This window comes from Cyclopterus lumpus, chromosome 21 (genome assembly GCF_009769545.1).
Source record: "Cyclopterus lumpus isolate fCycLum1 chromosome 21, fCycLum1.pri, whole genome shotgun sequence".
Lineage (NCBI taxonomy): Eukaryota > Metazoa > Chordata > Actinopteri > Perciformes > Cyclopteridae > Cyclopterus > Cyclopterus lumpus.
The window spans coordinates 18,023,579-18,050,728 of record NC_046986.1 but is presented as its reverse complement, the minus strand read 5'-3'; the positions used below and the strand labels follow the sequence as shown (position 1 = coordinate 18,050,728).

At 42.8% G+C, this 27,150-nt stretch overlaps 1 protein-coding gene across 1 annotated transcript; it reads left to right on the top strand.

Moving 5' to 3' along the window:
* The first annotated feature begins 360 nt into the window (after nucleotides 1–360).
* Nucleotides 361–26,908, top strand: mao (monoamine oxidase). The gene is made up of 15 exons (XM_034562541.1): nucleotides 361–467; nucleotides 13,053–13,147; nucleotides 14,029–14,166; nucleotides 18,573–18,677; nucleotides 18,774–18,865; nucleotides 19,408–19,549; nucleotides 20,890–21,039; nucleotides 22,448–22,607; nucleotides 22,694–22,790; nucleotides 23,069–23,122; nucleotides 23,202–23,259; nucleotides 23,349–23,446; nucleotides 23,913–24,024; nucleotides 24,106–24,168; nucleotides 24,272–26,908. Exons 1-15 carry the CDS (start codon nucleotides 362–364, stop codon nucleotides 24,425–24,427), a joined length of 1,626 nt encoding a protein of 541 aa, XP_034418432.1. The 5' UTR covers nucleotide 361; the 3' UTR covers nucleotides 24,428–26,908.
* The last annotated feature ends 242 nt before the right edge of the window (nucleotides 26,909–27,150 follow it).

Here is a 27,150-nt window from a genome sequence, read left to right as displayed (position 1 = left end):
GAATGCAGCATAAGACATTGTTAAAAGGATATTTATAGTTTATTATATAATTTGGATAATTTCTTTCTAGATTGCGACTGATTGTATTAGAAAAAAAATTTGCAAAATAAATCTGTCTTATACCCGCGATGATTATACTAACCCACCAACAACTACCAATTCCCGTCCAACACATTGTTGCAGTGTCCCCTCTCCGAGCCCCCCACCGCACTGCCTGCACGTCCTATATTTACGCCCCTGTAAAAAAAAAACAATAATCATTGGGCACCTCCCTGTGAGGCGGTGAGCTGCTCTACTATCGGTGGGCGGAGTCCGGAGGGAGTGGGCCTGCCCGGCGCTTTTAATACAGATGCGCACCTCCATGCGCTCCCGACACTGCAGTGCGGGGGGAAGACACGGACCAAACAGCACCATGACGGCACCGGGCAACACCTACGACGTGATCGTGGTCGGCGGAGGGTTATCGGGTAGGTCAACTTTAGTGGCGCGCCATGCGCGGCGTGCGATGGAGTCAAAGTAGAGCTGCTCGCATCTAAACGAGCCCCCCGCCTTTCGTTTTCGCGTGAGGTGACCCGGGACAACTGTTGCACAAGGGCTGCTCGTGCGTTGGTCGGCGAGGCGAGACGTTACATTTACAGAGGTTTATTTTTTTTGTTTGTTTCCTTTCGTTCTTCTCCCCCGGCGTGACATCCATTTTCTCCGCGTTCGCGTCCGTGAGGCGTCCTCCTCTCCTCTCCTCCGCACCGTGTACCAGCGCAGCGGTGCACGTTAGTAACGGCTAATCAGACAGCATACTTTGTATTACATAAGAGGAGGAGGAGGAGGAGGAGGAGGAGGAGGGAGGGGGGTCTGATGCATGATTCTTTGTATCTGTAAATCGGACATGACTTCACTTGTATGTGTGCTTCTCATAACAGCTCCATGCTTGTTTGTATTTAGCCTCTGAGCCCAATAGAGACGTGAGCTGCAGCTGCTGCAGCATCATCGGTTCTACTTTCAGCTGCCGATATGTTTAATGCATGGGCTGCACACATTGCTGATGATGCTGCCTGTCCCACTTCTTCTTCTTCCTCACAATAACATGTCATATGTATAATAGGCTATTGAGTTGGTAGATGCTAATAACAAGCTCACCATGGCTGTATTATCCCCCAACAATAACACTATTGGTGCTAATGTGCCCTCTGGTTTCTGGTGTGAATACCAATCAAACATCATAATATTTACAGCCAAATGCAGTGAAATCAATAATGCAGTGATATTTGTTGGGTAGACCGTTCACAAAAGATGTGCGCAATGCGATTGTGATTTGATGTCAGTAAAGAGGATATCATGGCTAAGTAGAGGCAAATAATATAACAGCGATTAGTCTAAGGAGTCTAAACTACATTATTCTTTACTGTAATGCAGCCGTTAAAACCATGCAAAAACAACAGAAATGCCACATGACGAGATTACGGCACGTAGGACGATATCTAGTCAATATTAATATACTATCCATGGCCTATTTGAAAGCATGCTGATTTTATTTAACATCCTGGAATGGAAATATTAACAAACTGTATGAATGTCCCCATTGTCTAAATTACAGATTGTCTCTCTGTTTTTTTATAATAGATCACAGAATGCAACATAATTGTTCCTGTTATTTCACAGCTTTCATAGTCAAAATGCCGCATAAGCAAAAATTCATATTTGCAATACTTCAGTTTTGTGTTTTAGTTTTTCCCTGTGCAACATTTTGTCTTTCTCTTTGGTTTAGTGTGATGTTTTTTCTTATTTCTCATGACACTTGTGACAAAATCTGAGCAGGAGGCCTGCAACAGAATAATAAGGTTAACGTGTTGCAGCTGTGGGATTAAGAATCTGTGTGTTGGATCACAGAGTTGCAATGTGGTCTTGCATAACTTGATCTTATCAAGTTAGAGCTATACAGGCAGCTACACTCCCTTTATAGCTCGACAACTCAAGTTACGATAAGCAGTCAGTCTTTTAGGGTCAACGGGCAGCAGGAGGATTTAAAGCCTGTCAACTTGGTGTGTAGAGAATATTGGTTTGCAGAATAAATGAAGCATGAAGATTGTGTTGAATACAAGCATAGACTTTATTTTAGAAGTGGAAGTAGTCCCCCGTTACGTCACCCATTGGTTTGTGAACTTCCGTTTTGAAGCCTAGAGTTTGTATTTTTGTGCATCTTATTTCTTATTTCTTTTTTGCAAAAAGAAGTGTCATGAGCGGGTGGAGCCAAATACAGAACGCTGAATAAGACATTTTTAGACTTCTAAAATACTACAATTAACTTTCATGAACTGAAAATGCACTGGGAAAGGGTTCAAGTTGTAGAGGTGGCAACCTGTCAATCACAAGTTAGCCCCGCCCTAAAGCATAACCTGCTTTATGGTCAAAATGAACATCATGTCTTGAAGAAGACTTGAAACTAGCAATTGAGACCATAAACTCATGTTTATAAGGTTTACTGAGAAGTGCAATCGTTTTATACAATCAGACTTCTTTTTGCAACCAGAGGAGTCGCCCCCTGTCCTGTCCTATCGTCACCCCCCCCCCATGCTGGGCCGCTGTCCTCCTTTTTATTCGACTGACGGATCAATTGACTGCTGGCCTGCCTGCACGTCCGGCTGTGTGTCAGACGGTGAAGAATGTAGCTCAGTGTCAGTTCAAATAAGAGTCAAACAGGCCAAACAAATACAGAAAAAAGAGTTAATTGAATAAAACCGGCAGACAGCCCCCCTCTGCCCCTCCTCCCCCTCCCCCGTGTCACATTAGGGTCTTGTAATTACACCATTTGTTTATACTGCTGCCCTTTACTGGCCCGCAATGAGGTCCACATATAACAATCACTGTCCAATCAGAGGACGGATGAAACATGGGGGAGAGGGAGAGCTCTCTCCTCCCTATGCTTCCCTATGAATCACCCTCTCTCCTGAGAGCTTTGTTTCTCCGTCGGCCTGGAAATGCAATTGTAATTTTCCCGCCTGCCAGCCGCCCCCCCAGCAGGACTGTGGCCCTGGAGGGGCAACCGGCACTTTTCTGAGAAAACATTAAACACTTCTGACAACTTCTGTTATCAAACCAGCAGCAGAGAGGAAGAGGGGGGGGAAGGCGAGAGTGCGGAAAACCGGGGGTGAAAACATGGCGAAGAGAAGGAGGAAACCACTTCTTCCTTTTATGACCCAGCAGCTGTGAATGTGGGAAATTGAATAAGGCAAAGATAGGAGGAAAGGGAAAGAGTGTCTGATGATTGCGGGAAGAGAAAAAAATAAATGAGTGCTCGCAAGGAGAGTAATTAAGGAAATGGGAAGAGGATCTATTCAGTGCAGTGCAAAAAGTTAGTGGCTGCTGGGACTTTTTGTCCCGACTTGATTGGGCCCATAATGTATTTATCCCCAATGAACTGTGCAGCAGATTATTTAGAGAACTTGGCCAGACTTGCTGGGCCTTTTATAAGCTCTGCTGGATTCCTCCTCTCCACAGACCATCAGCCTGATACGTCGGCCGTAAAGTTAATAGTCTATTAAATTAGGACATGCTTAATGGAAATGAAGGGCAAGTTCTCTGGAGGACATTTTCCATGCATGCAGTGACAAATTACATTTGTGAACCAAATGTATTGTGCAAAGACAAGGGCATGTAGTCTTAACTTTGGTGTCCACACCTTTTTTATTTCTCTTTTATTTATTTGACAGGGACTGTGCATAGCATCCATGTCGAGAAAATGACCACTAATATAAAATCATAATTACAACTTAATTAAGGCAGCACAATCACAAGATTAAAACTTGATTTACATAATTTAAGGTTGACTCGGTGCCTATACAAGCACATGAAGTAGTGGCGGTGGAGTGAACGTTGTAAAACTGTTGCTTTTCTGTGGCATGTGAGCACTGAGGCGCTGCCTGCTCTGCACTGGCCTTTTTATTAACTTTGTTCAGAGTTGTTTGTACAGGAAGATAACAGGGCGTTGCTCCCAGGACATGGACACAGAATTCTGTCCCACCCCCTCATATGCAGACTGGCCAATCGTAGCGTAGCATTGGCCAGGTCTGACGAGGGTCCAACGGCTACCGGGCTCCGCGCCGCGGCCTCTCTTGCAGTGGTGTCAGATTTTCTTTATTTTCAGGATGGTTTTGTGGATTTCTGGAGGACGCCATGGTTCAACGTTGTGTAACAGTGATCCCCGTTACCTGGAGAGGAGAAAGACGTCTACGTTACTTAAAAAAACCTCTGGAGCTAACGTTAGCAGAGAATGTAGCACATCATTAAATAGCTTTTGCTATGCTAGCTTCTGATGGCTCCTACTTTATGTACAATCAATCAATCAAACTTTTATTTCAGACTCAAGGTCCAGATATTACAAAACATTAAACAGAATCAAATACATACACAATCACAGGTAAAATAGACCTACGAATGCCTTATAAAGAGACAGCTGTACCAATGTCTGTAGAACTAAACTTTATGTTTGATAAAACCATGATTATTTCATTTTCTGAGTCAATAACCCGGCATATAAATGTATAGATAAGCTTTCTTAAAACAGTTTGGAAAGTATTAACTCCTGCAGCCACAAACATTTCACTGGCACTTCAGTAATATTCTCATGGAGTCTCTGGAAGCTTGTTTTTTTGTAATTAGACCACAAGTCTTTGTATAGAGAGGTGTGCAATATGCTCTAAAAAAAGACATCTGTACCCATACTAAACCTGCGTGAGAGAATGTTTGCTTATGCATACATCCTACGACATTGCCTACAGACATCTTCACTCCATCTGTACCCATACTAAACTGGGATGTTTGCTTATGCATACATCCTACGACATTGCCTATTGAAAACCTGTTCTGTATTAAAATGTCCAAGATATGTTTACCTTATCACTGACACCAAGGTAATTATCAGACCATTTTAAGTCAGGGAATTTAAGACTTTTGTCCTCTTTGGTTCTACAGATCAACATGACACTCTTACTGGCTTTTGTATTTTATATCCTGTTCCACACCATAGACAGTACATACAGTAATGAGCTACTGGAGACGAGCACTAAGAATCACGTTCAATCAAGTTCATCTGCATACATAATATGATTAACTAAAGTATTACCAAACATGCACCCAGTATTACAGGCTTTCAACTGATTTGACGGATCATCAATATATAGATTAAACAGAACTGGGGACAAGATCCCCTCTTGTCGGACCCCATTGCTGACCTCAAATGGGGCTGAAACACTTTGGCCCCATTTAACTTGCATAGTCTGGTGGGCATACCAGGAAGCCAGAACTCTCACAATGTGTTGGGGGACACCTCTTTGACTCAATTTTACAAACAACTTTCCATGATTAACACGATCAAAAGCTTGGAGGCATCAATAAAACACATGAGTTATATTTGTTGACAATTTCCTTACCATGTTTGGCTTGGAAGCCAAACTGGTTATATGAGGAGTGAATAAACTCATTTATTCTGTTCAACAGGATTCTTTCTAGGACTTTGACAGGATGTTGGCCAAAGCAATGGGCCCGTAATTATCTAGGCTCCCTACTTTACCGGCTCTGTTTTTAATGACGGGCACTAACAGAACAGACAGCATTGAGTCTGGTAACAAGCCATGTGTCACAAAGCCGGTAAAACAAATGGCAAGAAGAGGAGCTATCCTCGGACGAGCGTATTTAAGGTGTTCAGCAGTAATATGGTATAAACCACTTGCTTTGCCATCAGCCATCTTATTTATAGCTCATTTATAACTCATGAGACATAATCGTCATTGGCACATTACTCTCAATATCGTCCACCTTTATGTAAGTCACTTTTGATACAGTTGAATAAGGTACTATAATGCTGTCGCCATAACTCAGCAATATTGTCTGTTCCTGAAATTCCATCAACAGTGCAAAGATGATTTACAGTTGTTAAGAACTCTCACTTCTTTCCAGAAATCAACAGCATTGTTACTTGTCAACTTCTTGCCCTCATGGCTTGCGCATTTCTACAAATGAAGCGAATGACACACTTATATCTCGAATTAGTGAGCTTCTTGTAATCGAGCACAGGTACACGCATGCTGCTCTCGCTTTTTAATGATTCTAACAGAGAATAAAGACCTACTCGGCTTTACAGGATCAGCGTTGTTCCTTATTTTCAGTAAAACAGCACACATTTTATTGGGAACCCACTCAAATAACCACTGGAGGTACCCGGAAAACCAAACTCAAATCCAACATCCCTGTAGGTTAAGCTGAACTCACCTCCTCAGACACCATCAACATGTCTGCAACCTAGAACACCACTTTCTCTAGCCAGCTGTGCAAACACGGGAACCTGTTTGCTGAGCTGCCACATATAATCGTTAGATGAACCTCTTGTGTTTGTTTCCATTTCTAATTATTTTTGCGTGCCTAGGCCTCAGTATTTGTCGTTTGTGTGTGTGTTTGTGTGTGGCAGGTAAAGCCATGAGAACTGTGCAGCTATAATCTCATCTGGGTTAAAATGATAAAGGATGACACTGATGGTGGTGAAAAACCACACGAAGCTGACGGATGTTTGCAAAGTCCTCGTCTCTTCGTGGGAAATGTTCCTGTTTTCCTATTTCTGTTCAGTGTTTGTCGGACAAAATGACTTTTCAGCTGTTATCAGATTGCATGACCTGAAATTCATTTGTAGGAATAGTTTGACATGTGCTTGTTTGTTTTCTCATCTCTGTATGACACATGGAAGGTACAGTGTTGTAGGGATGTCAGCTTGAGCCAAGATAGCCTTTATTTTAAGTAGGAGTTCTATGTAAAGTTTGAAATCCACTGTTAAAAAGATTTGTATAGCTTGAATACAAGTTGAAAAGCTTTTTAAACGCATTCACTGCAGCTGATGATGCATTTAGCGTTGCTGCTGTCAGTCATGTCGGTTATAAAAAGGTTGCGTATTGGTCCAAAAATAAATCCAAAGTTTTGCCTCCTTGATTCAAGGACAGGCATGACGAATAAGTGCCTTTCCATCTGTGGATTTGGTGGCGCATTCTGAGCTGAAGTTGGAGGTCAGCGCTGGTCTGCTGTCAGTGAAGCCGCTCGTGTGATTGACACTCTCGCAAGTGGGAAACGCTGGGGGACAAAACATGGCACGAGCCATTGGGAGTGAAAAGACGAATGGCAGGTGGGAAGCCAGACGTGGAACGGGGAGAAAACCGAGGGAACCGAGCGGCAGTGAAGAGATAAATTCTTACATTTTACACGGTTAGACACATTTATGTTATGACATGATCGGGGCTGACAATCAGAAAACAACAAACCGGGGGAGCCAGACTGCTGCAGATGTAAACACTGATAACACCCACATTTCATGCAAACACCCAATACAGCCATTCTTCTGTATTCTGTTGAGGGTCGCAGGAGCCGGGAGCACATCCAGTTTCGTTTCCCAGCATGCACTGGGTGAAACTAATGCATGTAACACACTCTTGCATACATGTACAGCACAGACACAGATTGTGAACATCAAACATTTAACTTGGCCAAATTCAAACACTATTTTTTTTAAAGGCTCTCCAAGAGCTCGGCTCCAGATGAACCGCTTCTGTAAAACTGGAACCTCAAAAACTAAATCATTCATTTAAACATATTTAAAATCATCTTCACACAACAACAGCACGTGTGTCTGATGCATCGCCACCTAAATCCAACTCTCTTTGGCCTCTGACTTCCTCTGTGATCACTCGGTTCATAGGTCGATAGAGCCAATAATCAATGTCAGCTAATAATTCTATTGATAAATGTTTGAGCGGGGGACGCTCGCAGATTTTGACGCCGCAGATTTTGACGCCACAGTGTTTGAGCGTCTGCAACTATGTGTGTGTTCATATTGCGTTATCATTATATATTCAAAGATAGCAGAGATTCAGTGCAGACACACACACACACACACACACACAGACAGTAAGCAAATGGAGTGTGTTCCTGTCAAGTGGCTCCATCTTATCAATTACCGTTGTCAAGGAAACGGTGTCTGCCCCTCTTTATTTTTCCAGCACATGGGGCGGAAAGTGGAAAGCAGTGTGTCTAGCTTCACTCACAACTGCATAAATAACCAAGCGTTTCTGAAAATTAAATAAAAGAAATTTATTACAGTTTTACAGGATGGTTTTATTTATTTTTTCCTGTCAAAGACTTGACAATCAGGTCAACTAGAGCCCCAAGGTGCTGTGGTGGAGAGGAGAGGAGGGGAGCAGTGTGTGTGTGTGTGTGTGTGTGGGGGGGGGGATCGGAAGAGAAGAAGGAGAGATAAAGAAAGAGATAACAGGGAAGAAACGAGACCACATCGGAGCTGAAATTACCGACGTACCCGCTGACGAAGCAACATTTACACAGGCCATACGTTCCTGTTCAGAAATTTAAAAAACTCATTGAACACACTTTTACGGAAATGAAAATGAGATGTTAAGATATAAACGGACCCACAAAAGCTGCATTATTAGCAGCTCAGTGAACTTCATGTTTCATGAGTCTTACTCTCACTCTCTCATATACACTTTTTTGTCGGCCGGCTTTCACTTGAGACTCACAGGCACCTGCACCAATGAGACTAGTGACCCGCAGACGTGCAGCGCGACCGACCTCGCTCATCATATCTCCTGCCTTCTGCTGTCTGACCCCTCCTTAATGCAGATGTACAACGGAGGGAGACGTCCATGAATGCACACGAGCCGCGCCTACGATGACATAGATGAAATATCAAGCTTGTTTTAAGGTGCAGAAAGCCTTGGACAGCATAGGAAATATGGCTCATATAGGGAGGAAGAGGAGACGTCGGTGTTCTCCCTCTTGATTCTCTGGGGTTTCCAACAAAGACTGCTTTTTTAAAATTTATATTTGTAAACCCCCAGGCATATTTGTCATTGCTCGTAAACCCTTTTTTAGAGGAACAGGGCGTTGTGCAGTTCTTCTAGCGGCAGCAAGAGAAACAGTCCAGAGGGAGCTTGGTCCGAAGTCTTTGAAGTGATGAAAGCTTTATACCAATCTATTTGTCATTTTTATACAAGATTTCTTTTCTTTCATTTTTTAAATTATGTATCCATTAAGACAAAACCAGCTTTATGATCAAAGCGCTATCCCAACAGGATGCTACTTGATATGATTGTGATTGCTCTGGGCATAAACAAGAGATGCAGACAGATGCTCTTTGTTTTTCCAAGTCAGAGACTGACCTTTGGAGCTGAGTGCAGGTAAGCTAATGCTTTCTCCAAAGCCTGCCGGGGAAGGTGTGTTGGTACAAGGAGAGCAGGGCCCCGTTCCTCGTAACTGGCTAACTGAGTTAAGATAAGATTACATAAGTCAGGCTTTTCGGTTCCACGAAGCAAGTTTGGCAAAATCACCATAGCAACACATCGAAAAACTTGAACCTGCTCCAGTGCAGACTAACTGAAGTTAGCTGGATAAGCTGGCAGCTCCCTTCCTCAGAGATCTCATTGATGAAGGAGCGATATTAGTTAGATTAGCGTTTCATAGGGAGAGAGTTCTCAGATGTTGTCAATCGAAAAGGCTTTCATAGCATCAATGTGCAGGTACTTATGACATCATTTTCCTCAAATTACATTGCTATAAAAACAATCATATGTCTTTGACTATAGGGGTCATGGACCTCGCAATTGCTTGCTGTCGGCTAATCACGTACTGTACAATACTCATGTAGTGTACAATACCCATGTACTGTACAATACCCATGTACTGTACAATACTCATGTAGTGTACAATACCCATGTACTGTACAATATTCATGTACTGTACAATACTCATGTAGTGTACAATACCCATGTACTGTACAATACCCATGTACTGTACAATACTCATGTAGTGTACAATACCCATGTACTGTACAATATTCATGTACTGTACAATACTCATGTAGTGTACAATACCCATGTACTGTACAATACCCATGTACTGTACAATACCCATGTGTACAATACTCATGTACTGTATAATACTCACGTACTGTACAATACTCATGTACTGTATAATACTCATGACATCTTAGATGATCTGTGACTCCACCTGTCTCATAACAAATGTTGAGGCTCCGTCCACGACTCCAGAATATTGTAGAAAATTATTACGGTGACTCATGAGAAGAAGAGAGAGAATCACACACAATTTATTTTCACTGCTTCAATTGATTGAATTTCTGATTATGAATAATACATACTGTACATACTGATCCGCCCATACACAGATTCGCACACACATATTCAAACTCCTAGTTCTATATGGTCATCTACACATACATATACACATATATAGTACAGGATACATAAGCGCATACAGTACATATATCCTCATAAGTATCTATTAATGTGTATTAATTAGAGAGTCTTTGGGCTTGTTTTTATCTAATTGTTCTGAATGAGTTGAAATAGTTATTTTAGATCTCATTGGATGATGCATGCCATTAAGCCGACTGCCAGCAGGCACATTTAAAGAAATATAATTGTCTGGATTGGGGTGATGAGGCACTTAAAATTTGCCGATACATTTTCCAACACTTAAACTGCGTTCACACCAAAAGCGTTGAGAGTAGAATGGATGCGAATAAAGAGGATTTTCATCCAGTTATTCAGACATAGTCGGTGAAAGTTACCGAGCTGTGTGAGCCTACGGGTGATGTTATGTATACATATATATATATATATATATATATATATGATATTAATGGTAACACAAGGACATTTGATGTCCCAATGTTTGTGGGATTTCCACAACAAGAATAAAGCAGAAATAGTGGTTATTTCTTCCATGGTGGATGGCGGAAGTTAAACCGTTTCCACAGAGATAAGCCACGCCCCCTCTCCATCACGAGTGAAGTGAATGAATTGAATGAATAAACCACAAATAGTCTGAGCGTAAACTCACGTGAGTAAGGCCTTGTGAATATTCATGTGAACGCAGCATTACTAATTTAACTTGTCTGATATGTCGGATCAGACTTTGAGAAACCCAGATAGCCTGACTTAATTTAAGCTGGATAATAGGACATTTGATTGACTTAGTTGAACCACATATGAGAAACCGGGCCCAGGTTGAAGCTGGACGATGCGGGACAAACTGTTTAAACTCAAACAAACTTGCTTGCAGATCTTAGCACGATTTGAAAGGAGAGGGGACGGTAAGAAAGGAATTCAGGCAAATATTTGCACAGATGTGGTTGCTTGCAGATGTGGTAGCCCCATCATTATTAACAATATCAATATTATTGAAGGAAACTGTTATATTTACATACTTATGCATAACCTTATTATAATCAGTTTATATGTATGTGTGTATATATATATATAATAATAATAATATATATCAATATTGTTGAAGGAAACTGTTTTATTTCCATAATTCTGCATATGTGTATATATATATATATATATATATATATATATATATATATATATATATATATATATATATATACGCCTTTAAATAACAGGCAAAGCGCATGGCAGCTATAATACCAACAAATGTTATCTCATTGGTTGCGCTTTGAAAGGTCAGCGGAAACCAAGGCAAAAGTATAAATACTTTGAACTTAGCTCTCCAGGCCTGTTAGTGAAGACGTTTCAGAGAGATTCTCTTTGTCTGTCATCGAGTGTGTGGGGGTGCTCTGGGAAATTAACAATGAGTCGGTTGTTGTGAAACTGAATACAGGAACTCTGTTATAACAGAGTCTAGTCTGGAATGAAGGTTGAGGCCTCACTCTTCCTGTGTGCTTTGGCCTAAGTTGACGCCTCACCAGGCCTAAGCATCAGTGATTTATTAAACCACTGTTACTTTAAGTAGATTAGAGGCAAGAATTGTATCTTGGGAAGATACAAATCAGAAGGATCACATGTTTTGTGTCAGAGTCCAGTTAGCAATCAGTTCAGTGGCTACTTATTAAACAGTCAAGAAGACTGAACAGAGTTATTTAAACCACAAGGACACAACATGTGCTAAAAGCTGGCATTTAGGATGAATTCAGCTACTATCTTCCCCTCTGACTGGCTTCTTCTCCTCAGCGAGGACGTACTAAGTTTAAGTAATTAGAAGCGGTGGCCATAATATACACCTTTTAAAGTTTTTTACATAAGCCAGGAAACTCTTGTGTTTATATTTCCAGTCGCATTGAAGGAAACATTTAATGTTCAAACAGCTCCTCCCACTCGCGACCTCTGTTGCATCTCTGACTGCGAGCTGGGCCTCCTGGGATCAAACCCCTGCTGTAGAAAGCGTTCCCAAAAGAGTGACGGCTGTTATTGCTGCATATTTAACGCCCATGATTTGATGTATTAAATTACCAGTGAGTGGCATCCGGTAAGTAACCGCTCATCTTCATCCATTATAAATCGCTCTATGCGGTTTCTGTGCTTTTTAGACATCTGTAGCACAGACGTGGTCCAGCGCGCCGGAGCCATGTGCTGCACGCCGATCCTCTGCGTGTGTGTGTGTGTGTGCGCATGCCAAAGTGTGTTTACGTCATGTCCTATTGCATTTAAGTTATGGTAGGAATAGCCTGAGGTCAGTGTGTGAAACGCTGTTGTTCTCTCTTAGACTCTGTTGTGGGTCAGTCTTCACATGATCAACAGGTCATTTGTTGTTAAAGTGTTTCTCCCCCTCTTTATCTCTAATCATTTCTTTTTCACAAGAGACAAGAGAAGTTAAAAAGATTCACTCTATACATTAAGAAAGAACGCAAATCAAACCGACATATTGAACTCTCAGTGGTAACATGGTGGGCTGACTTACACTATTTGTTTCTCTACAACAATGTTCTCCAATTTTGTGGCACTTCGCCAATCTGTCATAAAAGTGTACAGACCGTAACCGGCACCTGTGAAAACACTACACAGGGACTTAAGACTAACGAAAAGAGTAGCACCTTCCCCACAGTCCCACATATTTCACATTCCAAATAGACACCATTGTACAGCAGCACTTGACAATCATGCACGAGTGTAACGTTGCTTGTGTGTGGTGCAGGGAGTGCATTGCATGGGCCCTTCCTCACATCTCTGTTTCTCTGTCTGCAGGTTTGAGTGCAGCCAAGCTGTTGCAAGCCAATGGACTGAGCCCTGTGGTCCTGGAGGCCAGGGATCGGGTTGGCGGTCGCACCTTCACTGTGCGGGTGAGACCAGGAGAGCTAACACTACTCCAGATGCTGCTATTAAAACACAGTATTGGTGCAGTAGGATTCTGTTGTGCCTCAGTTGTTATTATTAAAATGATTAATAATAACAACGATTATAATAAATTCTATTACTATTGCACCTTTCATACACAAAATGTAGACAATAATGATTAGAATGTAAATATACATTTAAGAAGCTGTAATTGATTTCTAAAGTGCATCGCAGTAGTTGAGCCTACTTATAATAAAAGCTGCCACAAACTGCTCTACTTCTCTGGGAGGAAGAAACGGTCTGACATTGGCAATTTATCTGAGATAACCCTCAGATTTCCAGCCTGGTGGTGTAATGTGCTGGAGTACTGTAATACATATGTCTGAACTTTGCTCTTTTGGACCGACAACAAGGACCATTGTTCTGTCCTGGTTCAACTTGACAAATGTGTGGGTGATGGATAACTTGTTGACAAAGGAAAGGAAGAGTAAAAAGGGAGACAAGTTATCAGCATCAACAGCTATGTAGAGTCAGGTGTCACCTGCATAGCAGTTAAATAGCTAATGGGTTTATGGATGATTATAGTATAGTGTCAACAAATAAAGACTGAGAAGTAGTGGAATCAGGCCAGAGCCTTGTGGTACTCCATGTAGAGTCTCCGTTCTTTGTGAGGAGAATCTATGTTATTGAGACAAAAGAAAAGATGTGGTCTAATTGGCTACCTTTAGTTCAGTTTATTTGAGAAGGGACACTGCATATAAAACCCTGTAGTCAAAGTCTGAGGTGTTACAAAAAGCTTCGTAAAATACATTTACATCAGTAAAACCTTTGTGATAACTTTTCTTATTCATCTGTTTATGTTCCGATGTGTTTTTATCTTTTTCAGAATAAGGAGGTTAAGTGGGTTGACGTGGGCGGAGCTTACGTCGGACCAACTCAGAACCGCATCCTCCGATTGGCCAAGGAGTACGGCATTGACACCTACAAAGTCAACGAGGAGGAGAGTCTGGTGCATTATGTCAACGTGAGTGCAACGTTTGTGTGCGTCTTTCTAGGATGGCGGATAATATTCTCCTCCCAGCTTTGGCTGATGCCATATCTGTTCACACTAACCGTGTCCTTTAGTTTGATTTTTAGTGACTCCTATACACTCACTTACCAACAACAATTGAATAATAAAACCTTCATCATTAGGATTATTGCAGGACTGTGATATTAAACTGCGTTGGTTTAACTGGCAACTGAATGTGTGTTCGCATCGAGTGTGAATACCCACTACACCAATCTTAGACTCTACCTAAAATAGAAATGTGTCTATCAAATCTCATCTGCTCAAACCATCTCCCGTGGAGCTCAGAGACTACACAGGTATTGGCAGAAGAAAACCAAACGTCTCTTCTCTCCAGCATTAGTGACTGGAGATGCTCATCTTTGCCTGAGGGATTTCTGTAATGCAGTTCATCATTTCTCTGAGTGGTTGAATGGACAGCAAAGCAAAGGAAAAAAAAAAAAAGGAAGGAAGGAACAAAGGAAGGAAGAGACGCAGAGGCCATCTTTTTCGTTGTTATTCTTTGCTCCATATCCCATTAGTGTGCTGGCGCACCAATGTCCTTAACACAGTTGTGTTCTTCTACCTGATTTGATTTGCCGCTGCAGCCTTGTACTCTGGTCAAACTTACTGTAAATCGTGCGTGTGGGTGTGTGTGCGTGCATGTGAGAGAGATAATCAGAGCTTATCTCAGCATAGACTGTGTTAAAGTAATTCAATCGTAACTTTAGACATGGACTTTGAGCTTCTTTCCTGAGGGTGTAGGGCACAAACTTACACCTTTAACTCCGTTACATAGAAGCCTGTTGCACCGCCCTGACTTCCATCAACGTGCATGAAAGGACCAGAGTATTATAAATACTAAATAATTCAACTCAGCAGAACTACATACAACATACTGCCCCATACATTAACAGAAATCAACGATATACTTAGTGAAATCTTAAATTGATACAATAGAAGGTAGACTATAAAATGGATGTCATTCAACCTCATCCAAGTGAAGCAGGTGACACTTTGTGTCCACTCAGTGAAGGAGTCCAGCTCCACAGCAACAGGCAGGTTACCAGATCACAACAAACCTCTGCGCACTGCTCAGGTTAGGAGATGCATTTCTTAATAACAAAGTAATATCTCTGTTATGGCTTCCCTAATTCGTCTGTCCAATCCAGATGAAGCTTGGTTTCATTGTGTGCAGGTCACCTCCCCACTGTGTCTTTTAGCACTGATGTGTTTTAGACTTGACCTACTTCAGCAGTGCTGTGAAATTTCAGCTGCATGACATTTGACTCCGACAGCAAATTCGAGAAACTGTGCGGTTTAGTGAAGGGCTCGACTGCAAAGCCCCGGTGATGTGAAGCGACTACGTGAGCTCTGAATCCGTCCACAGCTCCTATCTCCTTAGCTACTATCGCTGTAAGATCCACTCAAAGGCACACACAGACACACACACACACACACACACACACACACACACACACACACACTCGTAGCTTCCTGGCTGGTTTCCATGGAAGCATGCTTCATCAAAAGCTGCTCACCTCTATCAGTGTCAGATGGTATAGCTGTCTGTCTGTCTGTCTGTCTGTCTGCCTGTCTGTCTGTCTTTTTGTCTACCTGCCTGCCTGTCTGTGCATTCATGTTTCTGGAGCCACTGATCTCACAGCTGAGTCAGCAAAAATGTTGCAACAATTATACATTATGTAATCCCCACTGCAGTACGAAGAGAATGAGGCTGCTGATATTCTACGAATTGTGTCTGTGTTTAATAGTTAAATAAGACATTTTTTAAAAGAAGGCGACAGTAAAACGTGAGAGAACTGCAACAATACTTTCTTATTGAATCTGTTATCCTGCAACTGGCCGTTCTGCTGGTTCACATGGAGATGCAACCTTTTGATTTGTGCATCTTTTGTCCTCATCGGCATTACAGAATAAATCCAGCCGTTACGTGCACTCCACCACATGGGTTTTAAACATGTGTGTTGCTGCTGTGAGTGTAACTGCACTGTCTTTTGATTGGATTATTTTTGGATTAGCCAAGAAGCAATTCAGATGAATAAACTCAAAGCAGCATGTACAAGTGTCCCGATCACTGCGCAAATCTGAAGTTAATAACAGAGGAAACACGCTGGATTAAATATAGATATTACAAAGCGTCACTTCACAGGACAGCAGAGTAGTAGTAGTAAACCAGCATGTGAGCCAAGCCATTGTGTAAGGGCTAGCTTTCAAGCAAACTGTGTAGCTAATCAGCTTTTCTCTGGCAGATTGTAATCCAGAAGGCCAGTGCTGGTTTCCCTTATCAGCAAACTGCAGCTCTCAGCACAGGATTTATTAATGAGCTACTGCTATCAGAGATGGGGAAACGGACTTTGATTAAATACTCTCCCTGGTTATCAGAGATTGAGAAAGGGAGCGTGGGATTGTCCCATTGCTCCTGCAGCCGTGTGGATGTCGTGCTCGCCGTGCATGTTTACACATCCACAGGACCACTGAGGGAAATGGCAGATGACTGTGCTGTGTATGATACTCCCTGATGGAGAAAACAGTGGTTGCGTAGAACGTAGGTCGCTTATCTGTTTCCATGTGGCCTGTCATCTTAATTCAGAAAGATAACATTCATCATTAGAGATATCAGAAGCAGATTAATTTAGAACGCCATTTCTCTCTCTGGTTCTTTTCGTGCTCGAATATCGGAATATGAAACCCAGCACACCAACATCCATCAGCCAGGGAGACTTTCTATTTCTTCATTAATGTTTGTGCACTAAAATCATCTCTAAAAAAATATGATGTGGCAACAGAAGCATTCATGAGAAGTAGTGTTCTGTGTTTATGATGAATGCAAGTCGAATATTCACTCTCATTTGAGCTCTGTTTTGGTCCCCACCAACTGTTGACCAGATGCTTTGTCAGCCTGCTGCCGAGCAGCTCGCGTAGCGCAGGTCAACGGGGACCTCGTATCGCTGCAGTGTGGGTGGTGTGTGCAAATAAACAATGTTCCAGCTGGCAAAGAAAGTCTGCCGGATGATACGCAATGATACGTTTCAGATCAACACAGATGTTTGTTCACAGCGCATATGGTTGGAGTGGGAATCCCATGGAAGGAGACGAGTGTCAGTTCTTCCAGATCTATTCTGCAGCACAGTTACCTGCGTCTCCACGCAGCATCTGGTGTGTACTTTCTCCTCTGTGAGGCTGATGCACTGCTCGCTGAGGAAACAGATGCTGCCTCCTCCTCGTCCTCCTCCTCCCGTTTCTGCATCCCCTTGGCCGACGTCACCATGGTGACAAACCTGTTGCTACACAGGGCGAGCCTGTACGTTGTGAGACACTTGATCTTTCTCCCGCTGTCTTTGACTTGAGTTTAGTGTCGATTACGATAGTTGGAGAGTAGTTTATTGCATCCAATAAGAGGCCGTTATTGGCTCAATACTGGTGCAGCCCGATCCATTAGAACTGCATGAGAGTGTGACCAGACGTCCCGTGCTCCGGGCCTGCAGCTCCAGCAGAATAGTGCTCCACTTTGAGGCTGAGAGCACTCGCACAAAGGCCTCACCATATGGAGCCGATGTCTGGTTCTTTAGTGGGATTTGAAACAAATGTACTTGTCGAGCTAAATGTCAGTGATGTAAGGCCAGAGAGAATATGCATGGGTACTTCAACAGATATTGTCCGAGATAATTGCTACACGGCAACCCCAAAAAAAACAACCTCTAACTCGGTTCTGCACGTCCATATCTGAGAGTTGGATGTAAACTTGGTCCTTTTGGAACTGCTGCAGTTGTAAATCAATCGTGTGGTTGACTTGACAAATATTTTAATCGGTTGTATTATGTTGCACAACTAGAATGAGCTGTTCAATTCCTTTCTTCACATCTCTCTTTAAAATCTGTCCACAGTCACGCTGACTAAGCACACCGGAGACCAGCTAAGGGTGTATCCAAGCGCAAATAGCAATAGTTTCATTTTTTTCTATATTTTAAAGTTTGAGGTTTTGTCCTCAGCTTGACCTTAAAACCACATAAGAGCATGAAAACCATTCAGTTTCAGAGTTGGCAGCTCTGTAATGCTGGATGGTCGTTGATATTACATATTTAGTGGGATAAGGAACTCAGGGTTACAATGCTGCCTTTCAAATAAACAAATATTTAAAGATGCTTTTGAGAAGTGTAACCTGCCTATTATGAACTGCTTGTAATCAGAAAGAAACGTCTGTAACTGCCAACATCAAAACCCAACTTAAAAGGCCAATATAAGCCGAACGCTGACGTCAAAAGGTGTCCAACAGTGGATTCCATATGTACTCAACTGATTATAAGATTATCTTTGAACATATATATACAGCACCTATATTGATGATGACTTGTGTCCAACAGGGGAAGTCTTACCCATACAAAGGCTCCTTCCCTACCGTGTATAACCCCATCGTCTTGTTGGACTTCAACAACCTGTGGAGGACAATGGACGACATGGGCAGGGAGGTAAACAAGAATCACCCTTTTTGTTGTTTATTGCTTTTACTCTCCAGTCGTTAAGTCTCAACTTGTGTTGAGTCTCCTCTTCCTCCTGTGTTTCAGATTCCCAGAGAGGCCCCCTGGAGAGCTCCCCATGCTGAGGAGTGGGACAAGATGACCATGCTGGAGCTGTTTCAGAAGATTTGCTGGACCAGGTAGCAGAGAAAAGACGGAATTATATTACGCTCCCCTACATATTTTATTTATTTTTATTTACATTTATTTAACCAGGAAAAGCCTCATTGAGATTACAAATCTCCTTTACAAGAGTGTCCTGGCCAAGACAGCAAAAGCACATTTAACAAAGTGTCAGACGATAAAAAATTAGTAAAACCAAAACTAAGACTCAAGTCATCACATCCCAGTTCACACAGGTGCACATACCTCAGTCAGAAAAACATCTACCAGATGAACCTTCCTCGACCAATAATTATAATAATAATGCCTGACGACCACTGTGGCCAAAATATTTCAAGATAACGATATTATAGCGATCTCTATAGAAAGTCAAATTCATCTCCAACGTTTACTGTGTATATGAAATGATTTAAGAGGTGCTGTCTCTTTAAAAAGACGTTTCACATAGTGCAACATTGTAAGTAAGGACTTGCTCCAAACTAGATTTAATGGTTTATGAATCAAAAACTTGTGTATGATTGTTGGTTTAATCCCTCTCTCTCTCTCTCTCTCTCTTAAGATCCGTTCTCAACTTTGCCAAGCTGTTTGTCAACGTGAACGTGACCTCTGAACCCCACGAGGTGTCGGCTCTGTGGTTCCTCTGGTACGTGAAGCAGTGCGGAGGAACCATGAGGATCTTTTCCACCAGTAACGGAGGACAGGTATCTCTTTTGTGTGCATGCACTGTGTTCCACGTCGCTTCTGACATTTATGCGAGATGCAGCTTTTGCGGAAAAACTGGATCACACAATTAGCATTCTTAATTTATTACCCACTAAGCTGTCAGCTTTCCAGAAAATACATCTGCAAAAAAACAACACACATCCCAGGTGATCAGAGGCCATTGCAGACTTACATTCACTCATGCAAACCGAGGCGTTGAGCATAAGTCAGCACTAACATTTTATTAGCTTAGTTTACCTCGGTTTGCTGCCGATCAACCTCGCATAGTTATGAGCCGAACAAAAGCTGTTTTCGGGGCAGCACATTCTGTCTTCCTACTTTCTAAGAGTGCAGAGCTCTGGATTGTGTTGAGGTAAACCACTCATTTCCCGATTGCTAGCACACCAACTTTAGAGATATCCTCTGATAATGCATAGTGTAATCATGTTAGTTATAGTCCCTTATGGTCGATCCTTTGACTGAATGGATCTCGGCCTGATTGTCTAAACTAAAACAATGTTAGCTGAGGTTGATCAAAAAGACTAATGAACCCCTTCATCTGTTGAAGACAAACACGCAAGATAGGAAATGAGCAGAAAGAAGCACCCAGAGGGGAGCACCCTTCATGTTGCACATTTCAAACTGACCCCCTTGGCCTGAGTACCATCCTCATCAAAAAGTGCGACAATATTGTGAGAGTTTTTTTGTTGTTGTTGTCAGAGTACAATTACAAAACGTGCCACGACACATATGTGTCAGGCGAACCAGACATTTTCCTCTGAGGCTGAAAGAAAAAAAAGAAAAACTCTCCCTTTTCTAATCAAACGAGACAAACACAGACTCACCTTGTTTCACTGCCAAGACCCATTTGTGTTGAGCTCAGGCTGTTCAATGGCGACTGGCAGGCAGATTCATCCAAATCACACAGTGGCGCGCACAATGTGTTTCTAACCAGGGAAAGCAGAGAGATGTTGACACTAACCATATGGGAAAGGTCACCGTCTATTTCATTTTGTTTCAGAGCTTTGGCAGCACTTACTCTCCACCCCCTCGATCCTCTCCATCATTCAGCAGTTGCTGGCCTCAGCTTTGAAAACACATTTTTCCCCCGTTTGGTTTCAGATGTTTTAAATGTGCAGCGTAAGAGAGAGCGAGAGTGTGGATAGAGGTTAACCGGCATGAAACAGAAGGATGAATCGATAGATCTTATCAGCTTTAATCCTAAATGTAGTTTGTATTAGTCTGATCATACTGGATAGAAGCAATTTGACCCAATATATAATATGAAACTTGCAAGTAGAGCATATAAAAAAGCTGCTCTCTCCGTCCACCTCTGCAGGAGAGGAAGTTTAACGGCGGCTCCGGTCAGATCAGCGAGGGAATGGCCAGAGAGCTGGGAGACCGAGTGAAGCTGCAGTCTCCGGTCTACCGGATCGACCAGAGCGGAGACGTGGTGGTGGTGGAGACGCTGGACAAGCAGACCTACACAGTAAGCATGTGACGGGAGAGGAACTGCAGTATTTCCTTTTTGTGCTACTTTATTCTTCTACTTAACTTCAAGATTTTACATACAACTTTTAAAGCGTATAGTACAGTTATGAAATACAACACTTTGTTAAAGTCACAATGAGAAGGATTCTATTGGAAAAACATTGTATATAGACTCGCACAAAAAGGATCCCTCTCAATCCTCACTGTGTGTGTATATTTCCCATGTTGCTCAGTTTGGGGGCGTGTCTGAGCATCCACCTCCTAGATGGCGAGCACACAAAAATAATAATTTAAAAAAAAGTGAACATGGGGTTGGCTCTCGAGCGAAAGCGAGCACCAAACCCATGTTTGAGTTGGGGAGGAACCAACTTGTTTGCCTTGTGATTTCTTACAACATAAGTCTTAGACTAGTTTTGGCCCCCTTGCCAACGTTTCAGTTGTCAGCTCTTTTTTCTCTAAACGTCTCATTTAATCCATTCTTTCACAATGAAGCAAACATTTGAGGAAAAATCCCCAAACAGATTTGTAAAGTAAAACTATGTTTTCACTACACTGGCTAGCACTGTCGCCTCACAGCAAGAGGGCCGCGGGTTCAATTCCCGGTCGGAGCGGTCCTTCTGTGTGGAGTTTGCATGTTCTCCCCGTGGCAGCGTGGGTTCTCTCCGGGCTCTCCGGCTTCCTCCCACAGTCCAAAGACATGCTGCAGGTTAATTGATCTCTAAATGTCCCATAGGTGTGAATGTGAGAGTGAATGGTTGTATGTCCCTACATGTGCCCTCGATGGACTGGCGGCCTGTCCAGGGTGTCCCCTGCCTTCGCCCTATTTCAGCTGGGATGGGCTCCAGCGCCCCGCGACCCTAATGAGGATAAGCGGTATTGAAAATGGATGGATGGATGGAACTATGTTTTTTCTACCACCTCCATCGTTTTATGGCCTTTCAGATTTAAAGTGGTGGCCCTTTGGAGGGGCCTGACCTTCAGGTTGGGAACCACTGGACAAAGCTTCTCAACAGTTTAAACTAAAACCAAACTTATGCATAGTTGAATCAGTATCAACTAACCATGAATATCAAAATATTTCATTCTCCTTTTGATGCTTTAAGAACATGTTGTACTGTATGTTTTTACATTAATGTAACGGTACTTATTTGCTACCATTGTAAACTTATTGGTGTAATAACACATGCAGTTTTTGCACGCTACATAATGTAGTCCTTAGAGGCGAGAAGGAATTTAAGTGATCTTCCACCAACAGTCTGAATCACAACCTGCAGTCTGGCAATATTATGCTGTGCTGCCATCTACTGGTTGCTTGCCAACCTGCATCCATGTGATCAAGCCCACACTTCCCTCTCCCGTTTGTGTTTGCATCGCCTCCCTCTCTCTGGGGTGTGTCTTTGTCTCAGGCCAAGTACGTGATCCTGGCCACGCCTCCCTCCCTGAACATGAAGATGCACTTCAACCCCGAGCTGCCCCCGCTGAGGAACCAGCTGATCCAACGCGTCCCCATGGGCTCCGTCATCAAGTGCATGGTCTACTACAAAGAGAACTTCTGGAGGAATAAGGGTACGCAGGAGAACGGAGAATAGGGAAACCCCTGAAGTACGTGTTTTATGTTTTACACTCTTTGTTCTCCGCCCGGGTGTCACCAGGTTACTGTGGCACCATGGCGATAGAAGAGGAAGACGCTCCTATTGGCCTGACCCTGGACGACACCAAGGCTGATGGGACCAAACCCTGCATTATGGGGTGATCATATCAAATAGGATAATGTTATCACTGCGCTCCAAGGACCACATGGCCAAAAGTATGTCGACACCTGAACACGACACCTATGTAATATGTGGCGTTATGCTGTGTTAAGACTTCCTTTCAATAGAACACAACAAAAAGAACAGAGACAGAGGACAGTGTGCCCACATCTGGCCATGTGGCATCCGCAGTGTGTAACTAGAAGTGTGTATTCACTACTTCACCGGCGTATATATTTTTAAAGGATAATATTTCTCAACCTCCCTCTCCTCCAGATTTATCCTCGCCCGCAAGTGCAGAAAGCTTTCAGTGCTGACCAAAGAGGAGAGGTAGGTGAACGCAGCAGCTTTTCATCCCCTCCCACCACCTGCGGGAGCGGCTTTCCTCCAAATCTGTGTTGCGTTTTAGGTTGAAGAAGATCTGCGAGATCTACGCCAGAGTGCTGGACTCAGAGGAGGCTCTGCATGTGAGTCTGGATACAGACCAGTAAACCGTCCCACGCTGGAACTGCGTTGTCTAGTTTAACCGTTTCACGTGTCCGCTTGTGTCCGTCAGCCGGTGCACTACGTGGAGAAGAACTGGTGTGAAGAGGAGTACTCCGGGGGCTGCTACACGGCCTACTTCCCCCCAGGGATCCTGACCCAGTACGGCAGGTGAGTCGCACAGATGTGGTGTGTCCCGATAACTTTAATCCTCAAGTGTACTTATTTTCATGTTTTCAGATAAACTGAAAGATTGTTTATTCTGTCCAATTAAAGTCTTTTTCAAAAATGGCAATTTCATTCATCTTTTAAAAAAGTTGTTGTGGAGCGATTTAAGACCATGAAAAAATAAAATAAAACCCATAGCAATGAAACTCAGTCAGGGTTTAAAGCTTTTTATTTGTTTTTTAATCAGCTGATCCATCATCACATTTGTTCCGATAGAAGAAACTGCGGCTTTGACTGAAAGATTAATTCACACAAAACAGTTCAATGCTGTAATAAAATGTATTTGCATCTGGTTTCATTCAGTAGTTGTGCTCTGTGGAGACTAATTTAATGAAAGACCACTTTCAAACAGTAAAGATAGTCTGAAACTCGATAACCTCTCATGCTCTCGGTCTTTTCCTGTCTGCAGGGTGCTGAGGGAGCCGGTCGGTAGGTTGTACTTTGCAGGCACGGAGACGGCCACTGAGTGGAGTGGCTACATGGAGGGTGCCGTGGAGGCCGGAGAGAGAGCAGCCAGAGAGGTCAGAGGTCACCGCAAAACACCCGGAAAGAGCCACCGATATTTAGGACTCTGACTGAACAAGCAATGTGCTCTGTTGCAGGTCCTGTGTGCTATGAATATAATTCACCAGAGTCAGATCTGGCAGACGGAGCCTGAGTCTCTGGTGAGAGGAAATCTTTCTGAAGAATAGTCGTTGGGACCAAACTAAACTCAAAAGTCAAACGATTGTAACTCACACTCTTCTCCTCCCTCCGCCCCTCCAACAGGAAGTCCCGGCGCTGCCCTTCGACACCAGCTTCTGGGAAAGAAACTTGCCTTCAGTCGGCGGCTTGCTCAAGCTCGTGGGATTCTCCAGCTTCCTGTCTGTGGCCGCTGCAGCCGGCCTGGTGGCCTACAAGAAGGGCCTCCTCCCCCGGAGTTAAACGGCCCACAGACGTCTTCTCACTCCTCTGCATCTCCAAGGGTGCACATCTCCACAGACACTCCTGTACCTCTAGTGCACTACTTTACGGCCCACACTTCAAAGCAGTGAACTATGTCCAGTATAGGTTGTGTTCTTTAAGAAACACTGGTCACACGTACGTAACACTAATGCACCAACGCTCTGTGCGCTGTCTGTTCTCAAAAGAAAGAGAGAGTGAGACAAAGTGATGTGCTGATTAAGAGTTAAGAGAGAGGAGAAAAGAAGACCGAACTTCAGTTTAAATCTACAAATAATCTGAGATTCAGCTTTTGTGAAACCAATCAAGGAAAAAGAACAGAATCAATTTTAAAAAGGATATATATATATATATATATATATATATCTCACAGCACAGTGATTATTCCATACATTGCCAATGACATTCACATTCCTGATTACATGTGAGTTTAATGACTCGTCATGCTTTCTCTGTGTGTGTGAGCTTTGCATGCGCACATGCTTTGGTGAGCATGCATTTGCGAGTGAGAGTTTCAGTTGTGTACAAAGTGTGTGTGTGTGTGTGTGTGTGTGTGTGTGTGTGTGTGTGTGTGTGTGTATGTGTCTGTGTGGTGTGTCTACCTCTGCTGGTTATGGGTGCTACTTCCTTCTGTCCGAGCAGCTGTAGCTGGTTGTTGAGGTCCAGTAACATCAGACTAGAAGAGGCTGGTGCTGTTGCCCATCACAAAATCAAAGACGAGGGCGAATGAAAAGGTGGTGATTTTTCTATATTTTTCTTTTTGTCAACTAATCCCATCAGTATCATCTGTGTATCCAAAACCGGATTTTATCTTCTTCATCTGGGCCTCAGAGCTCAGTTTCTTTTTTAATTGCACATAAATGACCCACACTGTTGCACATCGTGACGAACATGAACATGAGCACTATTTTATGTCAATCCCGCACACGTAAATACTCAATAATGCCCCCAAATCAGTATCCGTGGTAAATACTCGGAATGCAAAGTTTATGCAAATGTTGTGTTTATTCGCCCCCAACAGCCGAAGTGACTGTACAAAAACAGTTTTTTCTTCAGGAGGGGCGGATAGGGTCAGGATGTTGGAAAGTATTTAGGGACGGAAACAATTCATTTGTAGTTTACATGGGATTTGTTGGCAGTGAGAAAAAGAATAAGAGAAATGCACTAAAAGCCTTGTCCTTTCATTAAAACTTGTATTTATGGGTAATGTAGTTCTACCAAGCTGCTCTGTTATCTTTTCGTAAATGTAATGGAGGCATTCGAATGTATTTTATTCAAACTAGATAACATTATCTAACATTGCTTTTTCTCATTCTCATAATTACAGTAACACAGTGGAGGGTGTTGTAGCTATCTAAACAGCACAATGCTACGTTTGTTTCAAATCTTATTATTGGAAGATATTTTCGAGCACTCTGAAGGCCTTCAAAAATAACAGTGTTACTAACACTTACATTATTGCGCCTAACAGATGCTTCACTGTCCCACTTACAACGAGTTTAAAGCATGCAAGATGTAGCTCATGTAGCTGTGCGAGTACATTTCAAAATTTGTTAACGAGCACAGAAAATTAGCCTCTTGGCATTTAGAAAAGGACCGGATGATCATTCTCAGAAAGATTATGCAGACATTTTGTAGAAACGGAATTCTTGCAACACAATTTTAAAAAACACGACAGACTACTTGCACTAAATGGTAATTGTTGGCCACGTTGCTTCAACAGCAATCCACCATGAGTTGCACTTAGATTTCAGTGTGTGTGTGTGTGTGTCTGTCGTTTTCTGTCGTGCCTTAATGGAAGTCCAAGTGTTTTTTGTCATTTCTCTCAAGTGCCTGTGTGACTCTGCACTGGAGATCGGAGGTCAGATTGACCGTGGTCATCGGGTTGATCCTCGTAACCACCGATACACGGGGATGAGCAAGACGACCCCGTGTCCCTCTTTGTCCTCGTGTTCCCAAAATATAACCCCTCCATGTCTAAGCATCCCCCTGTATTACCTGAGTTACGTCCTCAGTATAAACTCGACTCAGGTAAAGCCAGGCGTGTGAACACGGTGTCAGACGTGAATAATGGAGCTCAGACTGTTGAGTTGATCCAACTGCTTATCTCCAGTGAAGCCAAGTCTGTGTGTGTGTATTTTGTATTGTGATTGCAGTGCTTCACTATGTGTCTCCCCCCCCCCCCCCCCCCCCACTCCCTTTATCCCAGCACATGCACATACGCTCACATTTGAAAACATTTTCTCTGAAATGTTTCTGACTTCAGTGAACAAACGCAGTCCGTCCGGACTACGGCGCCATCAGCCGACACAATGCATCCGATCCGTCTTCAATTCTTTTGTGGAGAACCCGAGACCGGTCCTCCGTCCCCGTGCATTCGAGACTCTTCCTGTGACCCCCGTTATTTGATGTCTTTGATTCCTCAAAACAAAGCTCTTGATAAAAATGTGAAATAAATCTACTAAAATGACTCGTCTTGAACCGAACATCATTTTGTGTCTTTCTGGGGTGGGGGGCATCATTATGTGTTCTGTACACTTGATTCCCAATCAGGTGGTGAAAGTACTGCAGTTCTTGTGCAAAGATTTATGGAGTAGTTCAGTTTATTACAGAAGTAAAAAGTCATGATAAGCTAAAAAGACAAATATAGTTACAGAAATAAGAGTAGAACTGGATGAGAGGCTGATTTTTAGTATATTTATTGT

What these genes read in the sequence shown, in the direction of transcription:
- mao (XM_034562541.1), top strand. Translation starts at nt 362, where the DNA reads ATGCGCTCCCGACACTGCAGTGCGGGGGGAAGACACGGACCAAACAGC. An exon ending in GTCTGGTGCATTATGTCAAC is followed by an intron (nt 14,167 to 18,572) that starts GTGAGTGCAACG and finishes TGTGTCCAACAG; the next exon opens with GGGAAGTCTTACCCATACAA. An exon ending in ACTCAGAGGAGGCTCTGCAT is followed by an intron (nt 23,260 to 23,348) that starts GTGAGTCTGGAT and finishes TGTGTCCGTCAG; the next exon opens with CCGGTGCACTACGTGGAGAA.